The 24,666-nt window shown below is 48.3% G+C and overlaps 1 protein-coding gene across 1 annotated transcript in view; it reads right to left on the reverse strand.

The window, feature by feature from the left end:
- Positions 1-128: 128 nt before the first annotated feature.
- PDLIM1 (PDZ and LIM domain 1) overlaps positions 129-24,666 on the reverse strand; it is a 45,156-nt gene continuing 20,618 nt past the window's right edge. Inside the window, exons 3-7 of the mRNA XM_050899175.1 lie at positions 22,826-22,910; positions 12,135-12,325; positions 5,575-5,729; positions 2,351-2,468; positions 129-666 (exon numbers count right to left, since the gene is read on the reverse strand). Of these exons, the coding sequence (XP_050755132.1) occupies positions 480-666; positions 2,351-2,468; positions 5,575-5,729; positions 12,135-12,325; positions 22,826-22,910 (736 nt within the window). The 3' untranslated portion in view covers positions 129-479. The remainder of the gene's footprint in view (positions 667-2,350; positions 2,469-5,574; positions 5,730-12,134; positions 12,326-22,825; positions 22,911-24,666) is intronic.

The following is a 24,666-nucleotide window of genomic DNA, read 5'->3' on the forward strand; positions in this document are numbered from 1 at the left end:
ACTCAACTTTGTAATTCCCTCCCGCTGTTCTCCAGGGTAAACACAGCCATGCACTGGGCACCTCTTCTGCTGCCCCAGGAACCCCGGTCCGGTGCAGAGGGGTACCAGGAGAAAGCAGACACATCTGCCTTGTGGATTCACCCCATTTATTGAATGCAAACAGAAGGCAAATAACTGGAACACAGAAGAGTTGTAATCTGACTTTGGCCTCTGATTTTCCTGTGCAATTGCCAGCACAAAGGAGGGGGGGAAAAAAAATTCTGTGTATTAAAAAAAAACCAAACAGTGAAAGAGGAGACAAAAAGAATGTAGTGACATCTCATGTGAACAGATGGAGGATTAATAAAGGCAAGGAAATTCAAAGCCATGCCTAGCATTCCTTATTGCAAACAAGATTCGGCAGGGGGGCAGGGATGATGCTTTCCAAGGAAAAGCAGCAGAGGAGAAACCATCCACACTGGCTTTGTGAACAGCACGGTTTACTTTGGGAAGACGGTGACCACCTCGTAGCCCTCTGGGGGAATCACCCGCTCCCGGGCGTGCTTCTCGCAGTAGATTTGGTCTTCCACGAAGAAGTGTCCTTTCTGCTTGAGGTTGGTGCCGCAGTCGCTGCACACATAGCACTCGGGGTGACGCTGCTTGTCCCGGATCTTCACAAACACCCCTCTGGGAAAGGAACCAGCACTTCTCAGCGCCAGGCACCCACCACTGCCTCCCTCCTTCCCAGCCACCTCCCACCCAGCCCAGACCCACACCAGCGCTGAAGGTGGACAATTTTCTCCTGCTCCCGACAAGTCAAAGTATAGGCCCTACCTCTGGTCAGGCAGATGTTTACAGCATTTTTAGAGCCCAACATATGCCAGCATGGGAGCCCTCCTCTGGAAAGTGTTTCCTAGCCCTGGCCTCCCTAAGTTTCACAGGGACAGTCCTGTCACCTGTGGTGGCAAGAATCACTCTGATGGCATCTTTAGCTGATGGCTGGAGACAGCGCAACAGCCTTCAAATGCCCAGGATCAAATGACAGGCATCAGCTTGACCATCTGGGGGACCAAATCCAGGTCCAAACCAACGGACTGCAGAACAAATCCAGAGATGACTGCCACCACCAGCTGAGGGGGATGAAGGCTGCACAGCCAGCCACTGCCTTTTTGCTAGCGATGAACAAGCCAGGTATGTATGGGAGAAACACAGAGACCAGCTCCTGGCTCTGATCTCAGATGCTGCTGCTTGAGAGTGGCAGTGAACAGATCCAGCCAAACATGGGCCAGCTCTTAGTGGAAAACTTCACAGCTTAACCCAGCAGATGATGAGGAAAACTATATAGCAACTCATTAACTACCACCAGCAGCAACACAACAATTTGCCAGGAGTATAATTTTGTTCCAGCAGCCATCTATATTTTCCGTAATCCATTAGTTTTTAGTGCTATTCATAGCCTTGTGCTTGCTCTCCAGACCTACCCAGCTGGTAGAATAATTGTAGGGTTTGTCTCTGATTCATATTTTACAGACTATGGATTGCCTCTGTAACGACTCTGCCAGTCCTTGGTGCTCCAGGCATGCCAGGACCATGCAATCACAGTGTAGTGGATCTCAGCAACAATCTGATAGCTTGTGGTGGGCAGCATGGGAGAAATTTGAAGTCTTCCATGACGATGCAGGTGGGCTACCAGCACTTGACTGCTGGAGTCAACTGTTAAGCTAAGGGGGCTGTAGGGAAGAATTTGTGATTGAGAAACTGAACAGCGAATTGAAGACATGGGTTGGGTCCCTTGTGCTGTCACACTTATGGTACAGCAGCTCTGTATCAAACCCATGCCCCTGCAGGGCTGGAAGTCAGACATACCCACATGAAGACAACAAAAATTATGTCTGCATAGGCACAGCAGAGGTTCGCGGTCCTACAGCAGAGTGGGGAGCAGACCGTAGCTCTCCTGGTCCACACTGCCTCTGACCACCAAGGCAAGTCACCACGCCATGGCTGGGAGTGCCAAGACATGAAAAGCATTAAATACACAGGCCCTGAATGGAATGGTCATTTTGTTTCTGAGTGCCGTAAACAGATTTCAGGTAGGAAGCAAAACACTGCAGCAACAACTGTCTCAAGGTTTGTCCCATAGGGACTTGCTTTGGTTTCCATTGATACGGATCTGTAGAGGGAAACCTAACTCCTGCCTCACTGCGGGGAACTGCAAAGGTAGTGCTATCAAAGCTGGTGAGAATAAATGTGCCTTGAGCTGGCTCCTAGATGCACTGGATGTGGGTAGGTGAAGTGTTTCAGTTGCAGCGCCTCAGCTTCTTGCACAGGCATGGGATGCTTGGCCTGCAACCCCAGGGACAGGCTTACTTACACAATGCCAGATCCACACTTCTCGCACATGGGCAGCTTCTGGGCATTCCCAATCGATGAGGCCACCTTTGTGGTGGGGGCTTTGACGCTCCTAAATCCAGATGGTTTGGTAGGGTCTCCTGGGGGTGGAAGGAGAGTGCTTCAGAGCATGTGAGATGCGTGGCTCTAGGCTATTCCTCCCAAGCAGATGCTCTGCTAGTGAGGAGTGATGTTCTTTAACCCCAGCTCTGAGGCAGGGATTCATGCATGGAAAGCGGGCAGGGATTTAGGGGTGTGTGGCGAGGAGGGAGAGAAGGGACACAGCCGAACCTGGCCCTGGAAATCTGAGGGCCTGAGATTGTGGACAGTCAGATGAGAGTCTCTTCTCATCTTAAAAGCCCATCAGACTTCAGCTGATGTCTCTCACATGCACAGATGCACAAAGCAAAGCGAAGCCTCAGCCTCAGCCCCAGCCCCAGCCTTGGGCAGCACCAGAGTCTGCCTGCCACGTCCTGGTCACACACACAGGGTCAAGCTGATTGCCAGATTTGGGCTCAGAAAGAGGAGGTGGGTGTCCTGCAGACTAGGGAGGACTGTCAAAATCCTTTTCCAGTCTGCTGTCTGGTGTATGGTGGGGCTGGCTCCCCCAAGACTCCTGGAAGATTTGGTTAACGAACTCCTTGTTCTTGCAGGGCCTTGGGACACTGGGGATAAACTTGTGCTCTCCTGCTGCTGCATAAGCATGCTCCAGGTATCTCCCTAGTGCAGCCTCTCTGGGGCAGGGATGTCCTGCAGGTCCTTTGCAGGAGACGTCTGCTGACCTGGATGCCTGCAATGGCAGTGGATCCTAGATGCAGGATACAAGGCAAGCCTTTAAATATCTGCAGTGAAAAAGGAGCCTCTTACAAAATGACACCATTGATGTGACTAGTCTTATCTATATGACTTTTGCAAGAAGTTCAACACCAGGCAACAAGGGAAGAAGGGCTGCAGAGACTCCCATGGTGTTTCACCAGAAACAGAGGGGGTCAACGGGCACCTCAGACTGGGAGGGACACTGACAAACCCTTCTGACTAGTGTCAAACCAAGAGCACACTGCAATGATTGTTCCTGGTGTAAGGGGAGGAAAAACCCTCCAAAGGCACACCCTGGTGACCAGCAAGGTCAGGGACACGTCACAGCCTAGGGCAGCATCACTGAGAGAAGAGCTGAAGGAAAAAGGGGGGAACTGCCCACCGCACCTCCCTGTCACCATTGCTCACCCATGGGGCAGGTGACTCTGCGCTGCTTTGCCTCTGGGGCAGCCTTCAGCTCAGAGGTTTGCACCCAGCTCCATGCAAAGATGCCGGTCCAGAGGTGCAAGTTCCCTAATGGGGGCTGCAGCCCATGCACCCTCCAAACACAGCAGGAAGCACCTGGCCTCCGACAGTTACTGCAAGTGACCCTTGCTGGGAAGGAAGCAGCCGCAACCACATTTTCAGGCTCTTCCCTATCACCTCTGCTCACTCCCTCTGCCTCAAACAATACTTTGCTCATATCAACAACATTGACAGCATGTTTTTAAATCTCTCTAAAGGAATCAGCTTAATCAAATACCCACAGGAAACATAACTTGTTCCGCCCTGTGAAACACCCTCCACCTACGAGTGCAGGGTCAGCTCTAAACACAGCCCAGCCGTGGTGCTTGCACACACTAGTGCCCACACACAGCCCCCGTGTCCGGGGCCAGGCTCTCAGCTGGTCTAAGTCAGCGCAGACGATACAGTCAGCGATGCCCCGAGGGACTCGTCCCAGCTGGGGAGATAGCTCCCTGCTCACAAGCCATCGCCTGAAGACAGGCTGGAGACAGGCTGGGACAAGCAGCCAACCAGTGTGGTATTTATCACCGCGGACATGATCTGACTCAGCAGCAATGGTGTTTGAGCCTGGCGGAGCGGCACGGCAGGCAGGGGCACTGTCTCCTCGGGGACAGACATTCCTTTGGGGCTGCGTAACCTCCCTCCTGGCCCTGCTCCGCCTGGGTGACTATCAGCTCACAGTGGAGTAATGCCAAAGCCTATCCTGGCCTGTGATCGGGTAGGCAAACCTTATGCCAGAGAATCCCAATAATGCTGCAAATCTTCAAAGAAAGATAAAACAGAGAGGCTTTTCCTTCTTATCTTCTTCAGCACTACTAAGCACAGGGGAAGCTGTGTGAGAAGTCCCGGCTACTCCAGTCCCTTCCATGCAGGAGCTGAACCCTGAGGGCAAGTTGCAAACACTCAATATTTAAAAGATGCTTTCAGGTAGGTATTTTAACAGCATATTAAAGACTCCAAGATCCTGGTTTCTTTCTTCCTATTGTTTTCTTATTTCCTTCATTTTGCTGTTTCCTTACAGATCCCTCAGACCTACCAGCATTTAGCTGATCTGCTTCCCTTTGTGGTGAGTATCTCAGCACCAGGCTTTTGTTGGATGAAATTGAACATACCACTGCCAAGCTAATAACGCAAAAGACAAAGTCTCAACTGGCCTAAGGAAAAACAAGTCATTCTTGGAATTCTTTTCCTATTTATTTGTTTATTTTATTTTATTTAAGGGGAGAAGGGAATACGATTTGGCCCCCACCTAAGTTAATTGGCTTTTTTATCTTAAAGTCTATAGCCCTGAACTGCAGAAGTCCAGATGTCAGATCAAGAATGCCAAGCAGAGAGAAGTTTCAGAGGTTAAAAGCTATGAACTGCTCGCTGTAACCCAGGTTCCATATTTTTACATTCAGCTGCAGAAGTGGATGCTTTTTCTTCTGTAGAGGGATGGAGATCAGAAGCTTTAGGACTCACTGAAGAGCACTATCTTGTGGTACCTTTCAAAGTCTTGAATCTAAGATGGTCTTTAATCAGTGAATATTATCTTAAAGGGGCAAAACTTTAGCAAGTATAGAAGAGTTTTTGCAACTTTTTAAATTCCTTCTTGATAACTAAAGGTTGTAGGCGTTTATTTCTTGAGCACTCACTCAATGAGTAAGCAATGATATGGGCGCATAGACACTGAAAATAATCAACGAGAGAATATTTAGGAGTTAAGTTAGTGAAAGGGTCTGTAGGTTTCTGTCAAAATCACCTACACACACTACCTTGAACAATCAACAGCTAAGAAAGGAAAATAAAGTTTTAGATGTTACTTTTAAACACTGTACACAGCCCAAGGAATGGGAAGAGCACAAAAGGAAAGAGCACACTCAGATTAGGTGTGCAGTAAGTGCTCACCTTTCTCTTCTGACTCCAAAATCTCTTGCAACACGAGGAACGAAGCAGACTGTCTGGGTGGCTCATTTGACTCTTGATTCTCCTGGAGCATCTTGTAAACCTCAGATTCTCTGTCTATGACAATGCCACCTGGGGGCTGGTTATACTGATCTAAACTGAGGAAGGAACAGAGAATACGCTTGTTAAACAGCTGAAAACTAAAGCCAGTCCCTCTAGCAAAATTTTCACAATGCATCATATGACTGAAGAATGAATGCGCACAAAAAATGCATAACAGGACGCCATAAACACGGAGGTGCTGGATGTGCTCGCACAAGACAGCTGCAGTACGCTGGGCTATCCGTGGACACCACTGTAAACAGGTTCTCGCCAACTGCCCCCAGCCAGTCCCCACGTGTTCTCCCTGCTTCGCAATTACTATATACTCCAGAAACTAAAACTTTCTGCCCAGGAAATCGCTGCTCTCTTAAGAGGAAAATAAAGGACTCGTGCTGCAATGGGAATCCCACATGGTAGCTGTGCCATCTATGCATGTTCCTTGCATGCATAAACTACCTTAGACTGCTACCTTACACCACTGTCAATCTCACATTAAATTTATTCCATTAAAAAGAAATCTTTGCAAGTACACTATGAATTGGTCCTAAAGGCCACCTTCACAAGGTAACAGCTGTAGGATCTAACTGAAAGATCCTCTGATTGGCAATAATTTAATTTGGTTTTCAAGTGAGTGTTATTATTTCCATTTTATAGGTGGAGACTCTGAGCCACAGCCCATTTACAGCATTTAACTAAGGTTAATGAGCAGGTCAAGGGCAGAAGAGATTTCTGCCTGCTAAGACTAAGCCCTCCTTTCAGCTGCCTCCTGAGGCACTGCTGCTTCCACTCATGTCACGAGGGACTTGCACCCTCAGCCTAGAGCCCAAGGTGCTTCAGGGGCAGCTTTTCACACTGCAGGGTGGCTGAGAGGGTGGTCATTGTGCCACTGGAAGGGTCTTCAGGTAAAAAAACGAGGCTGGAGGCAGTAGCTAGGATGTTCTCCACATCCAGTGGGTACAGGATAAACTACAGGCTTAAAACTGCAGGAGGATATTCAGAATATCCCTTGGGAAAAGCTTTCCAACAGACACTGAAATACCAGACGAGATTGCCGTCGACAGGTGAGCAACCTCCATACTAAGAGTCTGGACAAATATCCGCTGGGAATTATTTAAATCAATGGTTTAAATTGACCAAATGCTGGATAGGCGATGGACTAAAGGACACAGGCAGTTCCTGCCTGCCTTGTATTCTGTGGCTGGAGTAAAACATCTCTGGAAAAATGAGACAACTGACAAGTCTCCTCTGACGGCTCAATTACATAATGCAGCCTTATAAATGTAAATGCTCTATTAGTTTTCAGTGTTCCTGCACCCTGTGATTGCCTGAAAAGTACATAAACATCCTGAAGTTCAGACTAAATTGCAGAGGGAAATCTTTTTCTTGAGGAGGCAACTGCATACTTTCCATGCCAATGTGCAATTGAGTCATTTGGGAGTTACTCTACGTAATAAACTCTTCAAGCATCAGAGGTAAAATCATCACAAGTGTTATAAAATGCTATTTCCATAAAAAGAATTTCATGAAATGTTTCCATCTTTAGTAATTTTCAGTGGAGTGGGAAGCATATTAGACTTGCAAGCAGCTGAACCCTTGAAGCCTGAATCTCATTTACTGAAGCCTCTCACCCAAAATAAAGTAACGATGTGCCTTCTACTACACAGAAAATTTCCTAGGTTATCCCATATGAATCCATGCTCCACATTACATTCATCTTATGTAAACTCATATACTCCCACCACTCTATCCACCCATAAAAACATCAGGCAAGAAGCCTTCCATTGCAATTTGCATACTAAGAATGTTTCACTAACATGCATTCAAAAAGCAAAGACTAAATCATCTTAAAGAGCACTAGAGTCAAACAAAGCCATCACATTTCAACCATGCATTGTGACAGTGTGCAAAACATACAGATCAGCTCTCCCAGGTATGCACCCTATAGATATACTTGCATATACAAGACTTCCGAAAGACTATAAAACCCCCCAAATCCTAGAATTTGTACCAGCAGAGTGAAATACCTCATCAGGGCAGAAGACTATGCTGCTCAAAGAAAAAAAAAACACCAAAAAGCACATGCATCTTTTGAATGGACAAGGCCACAGGCACAGGAATTGTGCCTGCAGGATAATGAGTCTCCATATGTCGGCTGATTTATGGCACCTCCTGTTACACAGGTAGTTTATCTGCAGCAATCACCAGCAACTGGTATCCTTTTCCATGCGCAGGAGTTCCCTGATGCAGAAACTTTGTAGGGGACAACTCCAACAACCTTTACTGGATTTCAGTCTCACACAACCGTTACTGGATCTCACTGCTTCTACCATGGGCAACGTGCAGCACTGATTGAATAACACTGGATCACTGAGCTTTGAAAATTGGCAAGAAGATGGTAATAAAAACTATAATAAAAACCATAAGGACACAGCCTTGCACAGCGTCTTCAGAAAAGCACGGCTTATTCTTTACTAATGTCATTTTACTATTTTATGCTAGCACATTTTGTAAAGTTTAGAAGGATCTCAAAGCTGGGCTACAGGAAGGCCCAGTACTTGGAGCACTTGCTTTTGCAACAAAACAATTGCTGATGCTTGGGGCTTCTTTGTGAGTGTTATCAGCTGTCCGGACCAGCACAGTCAGCCAGCGGACTGTGACCGCTCCTGGCGTGCACAGTATCGACTACAAGCCAGAGCAGTGAATTACAGAAAGTAATTGGACTGAGTAACAAGGCAGGAGTAAATCCACAGCCTCCCATTATCTCTTGGCTGCTGGCACACGGCAAAGCTTGGCTGTGTGGGTCCATGGGTGAGGACGCCAACTTTTCCTCTTTGAAGCACATGATGCGCAGCCCAGGAGGGGACTGTGAGCAGCCGAGGAGCTATGAGGTCTGTCCCATGGAGGCCATGGGACCGACCACCTTGCCTGTGACCATATGTCACACAGCTGCAAGCTGCTTGGTCACATAGCGGGGTAACTCTGCTGAAGGTTCACATCTCTGAAACAATTCAGCCTTGATTGGAGCCCTCCTGCAAGATGGCTAAACGTGCTTTCTGCCTCACCCGTCTCGATACTGAAGTCCTCCCTGTAAAACCCTGTGGGCTGTCATTTACAGCCATGGGCCAGCGGGTTCCCAACTGCCACAAAGCAAACACCCAGGCCTTGTGATGCTGAGGCTCTCCGCAGGTTCTGCAGAGCTCAGAGCATGTCGAGCAGCCTCCACTCCTATGGGTAGAGGCAGCCCCAAGAGCAGCCAAGTGGGCAGGGGTGGACACACAGACTGGGTCCTCCATGTGCCTGGTGCCTGCCCAGGCTGCTCCAAACTCATGAGTGTTGTCAGCCAAAGATGGAGACCCATGGCGATCTGCTTCAGCATGAAATGAAATATGCCCAGCGCATACCCATGGCCCAGCCCGCAGCCAGCGAAACAAAAGCACAAGGACACGTGCGGCAGCACCTTCCAGTTGCAAACAACAATAGTCATTTCAGTGCAGGAGAGACACCAGCTTTCAGGATAAAGCACCCTCCTGCCCCCAGCAAATCCATCTGCTGCAGGTGGCTCCTTCAGGAAAGCCACCAGCTGCTGTCAAGGCCCTGCTGCGCTGATGCGCAGGGGGCAACAGACACACTGACAGGCTAAAATCATGTTTTCATGCTTCCTGCGGTGTTGGACAGAGACACAATGCAGAGAAAGCTCCTGTGAAGAGTCATGCACTAATTTTGGAAAGGTGGAATGTAAATGCTGTTTTCTTGTGACCGGCCAACGCCGTGAGCCACAGACAGGGACGAGGCACTCATGGACACTGAGATGCAGATGAACGGATGCGCCGAGCCAGCCGCAGAGGCAGCGGGCAGGTTACCTGGGGAAATCGGGGCTAACCGAAGAGATCTGCCCCTGCAGGGAATCCATGATGTTGCTCTGCGAATAGAGCTGCAGGGGAGAATTGAACTGCACGTGCAGCACTTTGAGTCCCGGCACCTCCACTTCCACGGGGCTGTTGGGGCAGACCTGGGCCGCACGCTTCAGCTGCTCGGGCCCAACTCGGACTTGGCTGGGGATGGAGGAGGTGCTGTGCCTCCGCTGCGGCAGCTCCGAGGTCTGCGCCTGCAGAGGGTTATAGACGGAGGCGAAGGGAGCCTGCATCGCACTTGTTGGCAATGGGCGGCTATGGGCCCATGCATTCACACGGGCAGTTTGAGTTGTGTTTGTTTGGGGGTTCGTTTGGGTTTTACATTGTAGAATTGAGGGAAAAATGCAGAGGAGGAAGAAAGGAAAGAAGGAAGAAATTAATGAAGTACTAAACCAAATACCCCAAGCGATACAAGCAGTTGCAGAATACTGTCTGAGGGACATACCACTGAATACATGACTTTAAAGGCTTCTGGCTAATGCTGTGGCTCTGGTCTTGCACTCCAGGTGTGTCCACACAAAAACTAAAATGCAGTCGCTCTACTGATGAACAAATGCAGGGGTTGTAAAAGCAATGAAGACATGGCAGCAGGGGTTTCACTATGAACTAGCTACCTCAGCACACACTCATGGTCCCACTGTCCAGCCAAGGAATACCACCTTCACTGCTGCCCTTCCCAAAGCTAGCCTGGGTGCCCTACTGAGGGGCAATCTCACCTCCGATCCCAAAATAGATGTGCTCAGCAGTGGGGCTTCTCTCTGCCCTCCTGCCTGCTTTGCGACACCAAATCCAGTGGAGATGTTTGCTGGTGTTTCCTGTCTGTACCACAGCCCTGCATTTACATCACACACCCTCTAAGGATGGACCATGGACCAGGTCCCCGTGTCACGTCACCGTGTGATGACAGGATCAGGCTGCCAGGTTCAGATAGGCTGTGTGTCTGCTGGGTGGGGATGCAGATAAATGCCAGGTAAACCCGGAGCAAGGTCAGCCATGTACAAATAACTCAGCAAAACAGATGGGCAGGAATTTAAAGGCAGCTGGAATGCTGTGTGAAGGGAGATCCTGTGCTTGTGCACTGGCGAGACCACAGTGGGTTTTTAATGGCAAGGTGATGCCCCTGGCTCTCACTGAAAACCAGCAGCAATTCATTTGCTTTTGATAACTCTGTAAACAAAAGTGTATTAGCATCGAAGGTCTCATCCACAGTCCCCCCAGCATTCCTTTGCAACTTGCTGTGTTTCAGCAAGGGAAAGATGAAAGAGATGCCATGTACCCCACACGCAGCAGGGCTGGCAACAGACCTTCCTGCTAGGAGCACAGTGAGCCAAGCACTACAGGAAACCCACCTCTTTGCTGATCCCTGCAAGAAAAAGGGATCACCCACAAGTTTCCAGCAAAATATACCTGGCTCCCAGGGAGTGCTCTCACCTCGAGGGGACTCCAGACTAGACCAGAGGTGGTATGTGACTGCCAAATGGTCCCATCAGGTTAACGCAAAGTCTGATTTCCCTTGTCCTTGCTCTGCTTTTGCTCAGCCCCTGAATGAGGCTGCTGAGGTCTACCAGAAGCAAATGAGGAACAAACATCTGTCACCTCGTCTGCCAGCTGTGGCACTGTAACTCTGCCTAGAAGGGCCCATGCTGCAGACGGGGCTGCCAGTGCGAGAAGCTGGCTTCAGTCAGGGGCAAGTTTTCAGGCTTGTGATAAACCACAATCTCAGGTCTTTGTGCCCTGCAAAAGCAGAGGCTGAAGTTACTTTTGTCTCCCCATTCACAAGTCAGGAATTTAGTCGAGTATCACCTAAAGCAGTGGTCTTGCAGCTTTTGTGGTAAAAGTGGTCAAAGTCTTCCAGGCGGTTTGGTACTGCTATACAGAGACTTAGGGCAGCTAAGCAACTTGACCAACACAGCCAGAAAGATTTCAGAAAGCTCCTGGTTTATTGCTTCCAATGAAAAAAGAGGAACTTGGGACTTCTGGGATAAAGTAATGTCTTTGGTGAAGCTCAGACGCAACCACAAAAATCAATCGGCCCTTTTAAGGTTGGGACCCTTTCCAATCCCATATATAAAACCGCTCACACAAGTATGAAAGATCCAAACTTAGGCAGAGCCTGTCTATGAATCCCAGGCCAGCCAGGAACGGGGACGCACGTGCTTCCTGCGCTAGCTGGTACCCTTCCTGCCCAGCATCACCCGCAAAGCCAGCACAAAACACTAACTTTACAAAGTGCTCGTAACAAGCTATCAGGCACCTGTTCAGACCAGCAGGCTGGTATGTCATGCTGAACGCACGCGGAAACTGCGTCGGTCTCTGCTAAACAAAGAAACACAACAGCATTAATTTCATTTCTGCATCTCATGACATGTTCCCCGCTCCTCTGAGCCCTGCCCCTGGGAACCACATCCATGCTTGTGCCTCTGCTCCTTCCCTTGTCCTGAAAGAGAGCTTTTCTGCATTAACAAATTGGTACCCTCGCAGCAAACTCACATCTCCTGGAGCCTTCCCCTGAGGGCCCGGGCAGGGAGGGGAGGTGAGGAAGATACTTACGGCTTGGTAGGCTCCAGGGCCCCAGGTGATGTCTTTGACTCCACCGCACTGTTGAAGGTCTGGATGTTCTCTGAGGAGTAGAGCCCTGCTGGGCTGTTGTACTGAGCAGTGATCACTCTGGGGGCAGAAGCCGTGGCAGCAGTGAAGGGCACCGCGCTCCGGTTGTGTGCACTTCCTATGTGCCTTATTTCCTGCATGCAAAGGAGCAGAGGCAAAAATCAGAGGTGCTCAGGCGTGCAGGTGGGATGTGACGGGGCAGCCCAGAGCCAGGAGCCACTGCAATGGTGGCCTTTGCGTGCGGTGTCGGCTGAGGAGCACACAACCACGACCACGACCACCAAAGCAGGTGAGCGTCCTCCACATGTCACAAGGACCCCTGGCCCCATCCTGGATGGCTTCAGGCTGACCTTCAGGACATTTCAGAGTTGACATGCCAGGAACATAAGTGCTCAGAAACACTGCCAGAGCTATTAGATCGAGGTGCCACACACCTGGGAGCTCCTGCAAGCCTACGGTAAACCACGTGACCTACCTTCTCATGCAAGGCTACAGATTTTAAGCATTCGTTGCAATTCCTGAAAGCAGGGCTGATTTATATGGAAAAGTGAAGATGAGAGGCAGAAAGAGGAGCACTCTTCAATGACATCTGAAAGTTTGGCTTTCCTTAGATAAGGGCAGCCCAAAAAGAAGGGATTTGTCATTACTACAAGTGCTCTGGAGCATGTCTGTTCCTTCAGCTAAGACTGGGGTTCACAGCTGCCTTTCATTAACAACTTTGGACTTTCTGGACAAGAAATTCCCACAATAAAGGTGGGAAGATGACCATTGTTAATACAAAAGACTGTCCACAGGCAGTGACAGCTAACTGCCAGGGACTTCTTCAGTGTCAGAAGTATGAGATATCACCCAGACGTTCTGGGTTTGCTGCGAACTGGAGGCTTCCAGCAATATTAGTGGATACTTAGAAACGCTGGTTACAATTTAATGAGAAAGGGGCCAAATCCAAGTTAAATAAGACATGAGGTAAGACTCTTCTGAATCACAGGCAGCGCTAACAAAAATGGGGAAATTTCTAAGCCCCTTCACCAGTTCAGCAGGCTGGGAATTAGCAGCCTTGGGGCAGAGATAGCAACATCCAGGGCTTATTTATCCCCAGGGAAGACACTTGACCAAAGCAAGGAAAAAGTACCACGGGGCCTCACTGCAGCAGGCATAAGAAAGGACTAACATTCACAGAGGCCGCTGAAATATCCAGGGCTAAAAGATGGCACCAAAATGTGCGTTTTGAAATGTTTCAGCCAGCTGTAGAGATTGGGCACGGCTTCAATACAGGGCTAACGTCTAATGGCACAGGATGAAACGGGGCCCTTCTTAACATGCTGGGCCCATGGTTCCCAGCTCTAATTAACACAACCGGTTCCCCCTCCCACTCCATACAGGCGCTGACTTCTACAGCAACAAGTGAGCCTTCGCCGCCCTTTGAACACCTCACAGCGTTTGTTGATAGAGCTATAGTTACAGGATAAATACTCACTAGAAACAAGTATGACTAAATTCCCCTACAGATTTTTCTTTAAATCACTTTTATGTCCCCAGATTTCCTTAGGCAGCTGGCTAGCATTCCCAGACTGACAGATAGGAGTCATCTCACTTCATGGCACTCAAATGCTATTTATGGCATCAAGCACAGCATAGGATCCCTCAGAGAAGAGCGGCATGGATCCAAATGCACTCATGAGTTACAAGTCATTTGAAATCAGTGGGGTAGCTCAAGATGTTCAGGTGTAGGGTGGCGGGACTGCTCTCCCACGGCTTTCTGGCTGATGCATATGGACGTCAGCCATGAAGCTTTCCCACACACCAAATGAAGAAAGACCCTGGAGTAATTAGCTAATCTCCCTTTGTTGCAATCTCATTCAAAGCACATAATAGCGCTCATAAAAATAGTCTTTCCCATGGCAGAAACTGTGGATTTTAGCAACAAAAAATTACTTCAGCCTGTATATCACACCATGGGGAAAAGTATCAGTGATCTTATATCAGCATTAAATACACATGCTAGCCCACCATTCGGAGGCCACAAGTAGGAGAGGGTTTCAGACATGTACATAAACAGTCGGTTTAATGAAAGACAGAGGCAGAAGTCTTAGGCTAAAGGGGTTATACTCTTAGGTCAAATAGGCTCAAAGTTGAAATCATGTCACAACGTGTATTGCGGAAACGTTTAAGTATTAACCGAGAATTAGAGAAAGGGAAGTAATTTAGAGTATTTTTTTAAAATTCTGGTTTCCTAAGGAAGTAAGGCATCTCAACTACATACTCCACATGCACGTGGGCACGTTCCCACCCCCACCAAGGACCTTTGAATCTGTCAGCCAAGCCCAAATCAGTTTGACAGTGACAGAGGCTTCAAGGATGTTTAAGTTCCTACAAGTGTTGAGAAAATAGACAGCCAGATGGAGGAGAGAGACTGAAATCACATTCGTGCCTTGACTCCAAGAAGAACTGCAACACGCGCTCTGGCACAGAACCCACACAGGAGATTTTGGCCTACTTTTGGCCACCAGGTAGGTTTTCTGCTGTGTAATAACATCCAAGACCATAAAGGAAACTTTCAAAAGTGTCAGAACACCTGTAGTAGTTCTCATGTGGATAAAGTCCACTGACTATAAGGGAGTTTATAACAGGTTAAATAGAGATATCGGTGCAGAAGGCGGGGTCTGAAGATTAGATTAGAAAAATCCTATCTGGAGAACAGCATAGAAGGTGTATAACCCGAGAGTCCATAGACAAGTATTACAAGAGCAGTAACATTATAAAGGGCATTTGGATAATCCAAATTCTCCAGCACTTGTTGTCACGCCGTGCTGCTCTTTCTGCTTGAGCTGTGGAAGGAATTTGCAAAGAACAAGTGCTTTCATGATCCCAAGATCAAAAGATAATGTGTTCTCACTGTCAAATGTATTTACCTAGGGATTTGCCAGAACTGCCAATCCAGGCCCTGTGCTGTGCAGCATTTTTGTTAAAGCCCCAGCTCCTGGAATCATGTGTTTATGTTAGAGTCTCTGACTTAATACTGGAAAAAAAATCAGAAATGTGACACTCCCAAAAATCTGTCCACCAGCAGGCAAGTGAAAAACGTTAGTACAAAAAACCTGCTATACTGTGTACATATGTGGGGGCAGCGCCTGCTTTATGCAGTTGAGATGCCTGAGGTTTGCAGCATCTCTAAGGCTGTGGCGTTCCCAGGACCAACGCAAGGAAAAGGGGGCAAGCAGCATTAAACAGCATCCCTGGCTGGGGCTCGGACTGCAAGAGCAGTAAGCAATGGTCTGTTTGCAAAGGAAGAACTGGCAGTCAGACACAAGGACATGCTCCTACCCAGTCATAGCATGACCGGCTCTTTCTTTGTCAGTAGTACAGAGGAGTGTGACTAATATTAGATCTTTTCGGAGACATCTTCAGTTGGCATCTGCAGGCAGATCTGGAAGCGCTTGCTTCACCCTTCCTGCAAGCCATGGCACTGCCTCAGTCCCCCAACGCCAGCCCTGTCTAGAGCAGGCTGCAGTCAGCAGCGAGCAGGGGTACTGGCAGCAGTTATTTTGGTCTAAAGCCAGGGTATGGACGATCCCAAACCTCCAGGTAGGATATTCAAGAGCAATATTTTACCACTATAAACTGATACCTTGATAGTTAAATCGCTTTGTCTGCACGGATACCAGCCTTGCTCCCCTCCTTCCTTTGCAGAGGTATGTCTCCAGAGGGGCTGGCAGAGCGGCTAGTCCAAGCTAAAATGGATTAGCAACTGCACAAACTTCTTTGTCAGGGTGCTGCTTCTGCACTCAGAGAGGTCTCATCTTGCTTCATTTTCAAAATGAAGCCATTCCTCCAACAGCCCCCTCCCTACCTGAAACTACCTCCTCTACACAAACAAGCTCCAAGCAGCTTTGGAGCACAATCCCATGTGCTCCCAAGTCCTTCAGGCACCAGTGCAAATCCCCCCATCCCAGAGAAAAAGCTATTTCCCAATCCCAAGGACAAACAAGGTTTGTAGGACCCCAGCTTCAGGTCAAATATGCAGGTCTCCTGCCCAATGAGTTTTCTGGGTGCCGGCTGTTAGTGGCAGCACCCCTCTTCAGGGGCAGATGGGGACACTGCTGTGCGTTACGGCACTGCGCCGTGGCCCTTCCAGCTGGGTGCCAAGGGGCTTCCCCCGCCACCGCGGCCCTCCCGGCAGGGAGCCGCCAGCTGCGGTGCCAGGCTGCGGGGAAGGGGAAAACGTCCCTGCGCCGGGGCAGGAAGCAGATCAGCATTTCCTACTGCACCGGCTGCAGGCTGCGTCATGGGGAATTATCTGGGAAAACAATGGCCCCTTCCTCCCTCTTGTCCAGCTCGTGCCAGGCCACGCTCAGCAACACTGAAGCCCAGCCTGTGAAATCCCCACAGCTACGTCAGCCATCACCTCCATGCCCGGGGCCGGCCAGCAGCTCGCAGCGTGCGCGGCTGCTTCCTCCTCTCCATGCACCAAAGGTGGACATGGCTACCACCATGGGACCCGCTTGTCCTGCGAATCAGGGCATGGGACTCCAGGGAAAGTCCCAGCTGTCAGCGAGGCAGATAGATGGACAGACAGCCGAGGATGAGCCACCTCCATCACCTGAGCTGGGGCACATCCCAGGCACCACGGGCATAAAGCTACCTGGACACCTCCATGGCCCCATGTGCCCTCTGGCAGGTTGGCAGCAGCCTGGGGTGAGGGCGGGCTCTTGGGTCCCATCTGCCGCACAGTGACGTGGCCGAGGCCATCCCGGCTGCACTGACCACCAGAAACAGGAAAAACCTGGAGGCTTTTTGTACTCACTAAATAAACTAAACTGAGACGTGAGGGGTTGGGCAGCCTCTCCCCACAGCACGGCCTGAAGGCAGCCAGCAGGGCTGGGGCCTCAGAGGTGCTGGCTACTGCCCCGCTGCCACCGCACCCACAGCACCCCTGCTCCCCTGCCTGCCCCCTGCCCCTTCCCAGGCAACCTCTCCGCAGCCCCCAGAGGAAAGGCAGGTCGAGTACAGAGCGGGGGACTGCCTGAAGCCACCAAAAACTAGTTTCAGATGTGGAGTCATGATTTAGAGACTGGCCAGCATAGTTATTTCCTGAAGCTCCAGCTCTTGGAGTCAGGGGCTTCACTCCAACCTCATATTACAAATTAAAAAAAAATTAGCACCCAGGCTCTGCAGTTGCAGGGAGAAGCAAAAGCCCCCACGGCCCCACAGGCCCCTGAAGTGGCCGAGCAAGCTGGCAAAACCCGCTGCCCCACTGGGCCCCAGAAACATGGGATGTTTTTGCATCCCAAGTCAGAGCCCGGAGGCTCAGTGCAGGCGATCCTGGATTGCACACCTCGAGAGCCACGCCAAGAGGAAACAAGATTAAACATTTCTCAGTATAAATGTTTACTCAGCTATAAGAAAACGGGCCCCTGACCAAACCTCAGCAAATGAGAGCACTCTGGTCCTGCGGGCGGGGAAGGAGAGCGGAGACTGGCAGCCAACCCCCCCGGCCCCATCCTCGCCCTTGCAAAGCCACCCGGAGAGCAAAGGCCATGCTTGTGCCCAGCCAGCACGCCGGGGGGGGAGGATGCTTGCGCCAAACATGCAGCAGCAGCTCAGAAGAGGACGTCTTCGTGGCAAACTCTACCCCATGCTATGTTCCATCAGCTGCAATCACAAGTATTAAGAAGTGCCTTTACTTTCACCTCTCCCTCTGTTATTGTTTGGGGTTTTTCAGCTATGGAAAGATCTTCTGCAATGCTTTGAAATCCGATTAGAAATTAGGAAGGGTTTGGGGTTTTGTTATTGTAGGGGGGTAAAACAACAAGGCTGGCTTCCCACATCCTCTCCCTCCACGTCCCTGACACATTCCACATTCATGCGGTAACGCCTTTTAACCAAAAACAGCAGGTCGCGATATGCCAGCACAATTCCCTCATCTGAAACGCAATGTTGTTACTTTACATACCTATTGCTTCATGCATTGCCCACACATGCATGGCCTTATCAAAGGCCAAGCCAGCCACACACTCACAGTTTCTATAGCCCCTGCCCTCTCTGTATCCAAGGAGATAAAATACACAAGACGGAAACAACAACATCACTCTGCGAGGACAAGGATGACAAGGATGAGGACGGGCCAGGCACTCTCAAGAAGCTTTAGGAAGACAGAAGTGGCTGCCTGTGTCTGTCATCCCACAAATACCCTGATTCACCTCCAGAGCTCCTCCAGCTGCATGTCTGGAGGTTCTCATTTAAAAAAACCCAAAACATCCTCACGTTTGAAAGCCTGTATCTTCTGTGGTTAAGAAGAGCTGATCTATCCATCTCAAACCAAGAGTTTTCACTGACATTCTTGAGGGGTGACGTTAATACTTGTGCCTCGCTGCAAATGGGTTATGTGGCCTTCAGGGAGCTGGACAAGCTTTTTTGGAGACAGTCCTGGTGTTGACTGCCCTCAAAGCTGGTCTCTCTCAGCTCATTCCCTACATGAGCTCACTCAGCTGAAACAGAGACTTAGGCCCCATTGACCTCAGTGTCCTACAAATACAGGGGGGGGGGGGAAAAAAAAAAAAAAAAAAAAAAAAGACAAACCTTATCCCACAGAGCCCAGGTCTGACAAGATACAGCACAGTCCAAGGGATGAAGAGTTTTATTGTTCGTTTTACCAAGGGGCAATACAGCCACACACACCAGCGCATGGGTCTGGAGCTTAATGCCTGGCCCAGGGTCACCAGAGAGCATGGCAGAGTCTGAAAGTTATGCTGGTCTCTGCTCAGTGTCATAAGCATTAAAATTACCTTAGTCACCAAGTAACTTGTTCTCTCTTGCTGTGATCACTTTTCTCAAGAAACGTTAAGCAGAAGGGAGAGGCAGACGTGTTATTTTAATCTTTCCCGCTGTGGTGAGGAAAAGCTCTTGATGGGAAAATGACACTGAGCAATTGCCCTTAGGATGTGGGTGAGAAGTGCAAGTGAAATAATTGAGTAAATACACTAAGACGACTGTCATTTCCTTCCCCTAATGTTGCCATGGTTGCACCCAAAACAAAGCTGGCTCAGCCACTGAGCCATCACAAGCTGCTGCACCTTTTGATGAAATGTGATTTTGTCATCGCTCTTGCCTCAGTTTAAATTAATTTAGAAGGATAAAGATAATGGTAATGAAATAATAATAAGACTGTAGCTCTTTCATGGGCAAAGGTCAGTTTAGACAATGAAGTCAGTCTTGGGATTCAGGACTTCAGGGAATGCATGGGAGGTTGCGGAATGCCTTTTTATTTTCCAAATATCTTGAACTTACATTCCAAGTAAGGGAAAATACTTCCACAGGACGATGCAGCATTTCACCAAGTATCAGCCTCGAAAAGGATTACAGAAGTAAACAAAAAGTCTATTTCAAACGGGGTAAAAAATGTGTAAGCAGTGATCTTAAAATATGTAGCTAGTCATACAGATCTTGAGACAAAGAGAAAGTTAATTTCTCTTGCAAGATCTTTTGCAAAGATCTCATTATTTAACTGCACCAATAAAATGGGAAGAGGAAAAGAAGGTGGACAAGTGTTGTGAGAAATTTCAGTTAAGATATTGAAGGTAGGAGAGACAACATTAAACTACCCCATTTTAAGAAAGGTGGAAACTTATTTGAATAATCGCAGTCCAATTTCTACAGCAAAGGTTTTAAAGCTTTTTTTTTTTTTGAGCCTGAAGTAAGTCTATTCACATGTATGATTATATTTCTGCATTCAAAGGGCTGTGCGCAAAACCAGTGAGAAACATCTTCAGAGGACCCTGGATCAGGACTTCAACGAACCACTTGGACTCAGTATGTCCTGTTTTCTTTGGTAAGTGAATTAATAAGCGTTCTGCACGAGACTGTTGCCAAGGAAAGCAAATATATTGTTTTCACTGGCGCGTGAGTTAAAAGAAACCTGAACAGCTCAGACAGCGCTGCCTTCGAAGACTGGGCTCTACTCACAACTTCTACCAATCCTGTCAGAAAAATAAGATCAGCATCTTTGTGGTAAAATTCATAGCGGTTTGCCATGCTAGTACATATATGCACAGCATCTTCTGCACTCTGCTGATGATGATTTGCAGCAGGCCTGGCTGAAATCTCTAGTGATGCTGCAAAGACACAGCCCCAGAGTGACTCGGCCAATGCTTGCCACAGCTCTGGCAGGAGTCGGCATGCTCCGCTGACATCATGCTCCAAGCAGACAGACCTCGCCACTAACCTCACTTGCTGCAGTCAGCTACTGAAAAAGGAAACGGGTGTGTATTTAAAAAAAAAAAAAACCACCCTTAAAATTTGACGGTGTTCATGACACTTTTCCTTGGCACAGCGGACTAGGATGTTCAGGCACTGTTAAGCAGGAAGGGTAAATGGGAGCTTGTGGTTTGGAAACACGAGACATACATCTTTCCTCACGCTGCTAAATTCCTCTGCTTGAATATGCAGCAGGCAAAGCCCTACGCTCTGAAAAACAGCAAGCACCACTCACATAGACCACTGCAAATGACTTAAGTGGCTTCGTTTTAAGGAAGAAGAGAGGCAAGACTGCTACGAGAGCTCGAATGTCCCTTTTACCCCAGGAAATAAAATTCTAGTATCAGCCATCACAAGGGGTCAAAGCCTAATTTTCAGGCAATAGTTGGTTCCTAGCGCAAGATGAAGACAAGGGTCACTGCTCAGAGATAAAGTTTGTAACAGGAATCTTTCTGCAGTCAGTTTCTCACCAAATTCTCCTGCTGAAGTCAGTTACAGGTTGGTATCAACAAATTCAGTTGTGCCACACTTATGAACTGGCAGCATCGGGGTATCTATATAATGGCCAGAGTTAGAACCAGGATTAGGACTAAGGTTAGGGTTTAGGAGGGGATGCGCTCCACCACCAGGATTATTGCCAAATCCTGCAAAGTCTGACCTTCGTGATGCCCTTTACTTAGATTTTAGAAAGCAGGGCATGACTTGTAAGTTAAAGACTAGAATTAAGGTTAGTCCCTCTCACCCACGTTTCTTACTGAGTTGCAGTAGGCTCCCTGAAACAGTCCCAGCCTGACTCACATACAAACACTCCACCCAGAGGGCAGCTGACTAAAGGAGAGCCATTGATTAGGGTTAAAACTCCCATAGCAAATGAGTTTAAGTAAGAGGTGGCATCAGTTAATTAAAATGTTTAGTACTTGACCAGACACTGGATGTCTATCCAGTGACCCAGGCTAGACTGGGGGAGAAAGTGTGGTGGTGGTGCAGCTAGTGACAGGGGGGCTGCAGCAGCAGGTTTCTTGCTGCAGTTAACTAAGCTTAGTGAGCTATGTTAAACTCCTGCCTGGCATGTGTAGTGCCCTATGTTTAATTCTGGGGCATTTAGCTAAATTCTGGTTAATGGCTGGGTTAGTGACTTGGTCTCCAGGATCGGGTCTCCTGCTGAATTAAACAATAGCACGCTGCAGCCTTGCAGCAAAGCCTCAGTGCAGACTCTGCCCCACTCCTTTGGCAAGAGATAGCCCCCAAGTCTCAAGGTTTGCAGCAGAACATCTCCAGATCTCAGCTCAACAGTGTCACAGGCAGGTGTCACCGCACAGCCCTGGCCCAACCTAAGTCCACATGGCTCAGTCTCATGCTGTGCCTTGGCTGAGTTATGAAATACCTGGAGAATGCCACACCATGCTCTAGAGCCAAGCAACACACAGCAGCTTGGCATGAGAGGGAGCATGGACAGATCCCAGGCCAAGGTCTGGGCACAGTGTTGCTGCACATGTGCTACTTTAGGTTCAGGTCCTTTCCAACCCAAACAGACATATTAGCACTTAATTAATTGCAGAGTCAAGCTAGTTTTATCTCTATTTATTTTGCTAGAAAGACTCACATGGGGTATGTGCTAGGGCCGGAATCCATGTCACTGCCCCAGTGAAAATCCAGATTGCCATTGATTTTAGTGCAGTTATCGTAGCTTTGTGCAGTGTAATCCTCTAAACCTGGCCCAGGCAATGCCCTTGCACAGGTCACTTATTACTACATTTACTTGACAGAGGCAGCAGACCGATGAAGCAAGGCTGCCAAAAGGTTACAAAACAAACCTCCTAGACAGAGGCCGCAAGATCTGCCCCACAGATAAAAATATAAAAGGCTGGCATGTTTCTCTTCCACTTTCTTCACTGCTAGACTGCTAGTAAGAATCTGCTAGTAAGAGGAAAAAACAAAACAACAAAAAAACCCCAACAGAAAACACTAAGAGTGAATCATTTTCCTCCCCTCTCAAGACCTTCCTTATCTATGAAAATGAACAGGCTTAGCAACACTAGCAATGATCTATCGAGCCACACCTCTACAGTGCCTTCTGTGCCCTATGGTAGGTGGGAGCATGCAGATGGCAAGAGACAATGCCTCTGATCCAAGCAGCTTACCCTGGCAAGGTATCCGACCAGCTCTCCACAGCAGCAGGCTTCTGACCACAGGGGAAGGAGTCTGTCTCTGAGGGTTTCCAAGGGCCACGTGATTTCTAGGAGGTATGGGGCATGGCGCTATCCCCAGTGCAACCAACGGAGTGACACATGCTCAGCTCCTTGGAGGATCCGGCCAGAAACTGCTCCAAAGTTGGACAGGAGTAAGTGGGAACAAGAGCATGCAGATACTCCATTACTTACCTGCGGCTGAGAGGCCAGATTCATCTTATAAGGATGCGTCTTTCCCTCCTCATTTACAAGTGGTGACCAGACTTTTGACTCCGTTCTGCAACACACAAATTTTGAATAGTTAATCTGTTTTCATCACTGATCATCATTATTGTTATTAAAAGACTTGAACTTCATCAATTTCCCAAACACTTCCCCAGTCTTTTGTATATAGCACTATCCATATCAGGAGGAATCTAGACAGCCTCATCTTAGGCATGTAACTTGGATGACTTAGTTATGTTGTATGAGGTCCTTGGAGAAAGACAGGATCTCAGCAGTGACTGTCCTGGCTTATCCTTTGGGACTCCACTGGCGACACATCAAGCACGGGCTCCAACCCAGGCAGTAGAGTTGGGGGTCACCCAACAGCAGAAGCTGGAGATATCCCTTAGATGCAGATCCTTTAATTAAGTGGGACAATTCAGATTACTGTGTGTTCCAGCTTTTATGGGCAGCTGGGAAGAGGAACGATTCTTGTCTGTATTGACTACACAGAGAACATTTTGTTCTTGAAGTTGGGCTGCCTTGGATAAGCTAAAAATATTTTTTTGGGGGGTCTCCAGAATTTTCTTCTTATTTATACAGTGGTATCCATACTGAACAGAGGCTTTTGGGAATTATGGGGAAAAAAAAAAAGGGTCCAAGTCTGCAATGGGACTACGAACTGAGATGACATAATGTGTCAGAGAAAGTCTACATAACCTTTACTGGTCTGTGGTCTGACCCAATTACTCACAGCAGCCTGAAACACAAGTCAAGATCTGTGACCAAAACCAACTGCTTTTACCATCATCATTCTGTAGTTTTGCTATGTCCCAAAGAACAACAGACAAACAAGTGGTGAGGAGGAAGTAGAGTGCTTAGATTTGCTTGAGATACTTTGTGGGAAACACATGCTACCAACATTTCTCAGAAGCACAGACAGCAGTTAGCATCTCAGATGGACTAAACAGTGCCACTTCTCGCAAACTTTTCAATAGTAGGGAACGAGTGGCTGCAGTATTGCTGAATGAAAACCGTTGTTCAATGCTAAACATTGCATCATGCAGCAACCAGATGGCTGATAAACTCTTAGGATGAGTTTTGAAAACCATGTCCTGTTTTGACAGGAGCCCTTTGTAGAATCTGCAACTGCAGATAGATGTACTTCCCAGATATTTGTGGGTCCAGGGCCAGCTACAATTTAAGTACTTAGTTAGCAAAACAGCAATGCTTCCACTGAGAATTAACTGGATAACTGGAAAGAGACTTTAAACAGAAAAGGCTTATAAAACTGACAAGGATGGAGAAACAGGGTTTAGAGCTACTCACGATAAATTCAATATGGTCTACACTGTTCCTCTAAAAGCCCTCCAATGTTAGGACATTTTTTAAACAGCCCAAACTTAACTGTGATGCACATACGTATCTCAGACATTTGCTGCATAAATAGTATTTTAATACTTACATCTAGAAGGTAGCTCAGTGGGAGTAGATGGGAGGCAGCATTCTGACTCAGGGAAGAGCAGAAATTTTATTGACCTGCTATTGCATCTACTGCACTCTGGACTTTACACGGAAGAAACCTGAATGAAGTCTGCTGTGCTGTACCTCCTTTCACAGGAAAGTACAGACACAGGTCACACCAGATATCATCCTTTACAAGCATTCGGTACAGCAAACCTTTGACTCCAGTCTATTGCACCCTGCAGGCTCAGCTGCAGTGCTGATACCCGACAACCTACATCCCCCAAATCCTGGTGTCTGGGAAGCTGGGGCACACACAGACTAAGAAATATGAATGTAACAGCTGCATGGGATCAGATCTATTC

This window comes from Gymnogyps californianus, chromosome 6 (genome assembly GCF_018139145.2).
Source record: "Gymnogyps californianus isolate 813 chromosome 6, ASM1813914v2, whole genome shotgun sequence".
Classification (NCBI taxonomy): domain Eukaryota; kingdom Metazoa; phylum Chordata; class Aves; order Accipitriformes; family Cathartidae; genus Gymnogyps; species Gymnogyps californianus.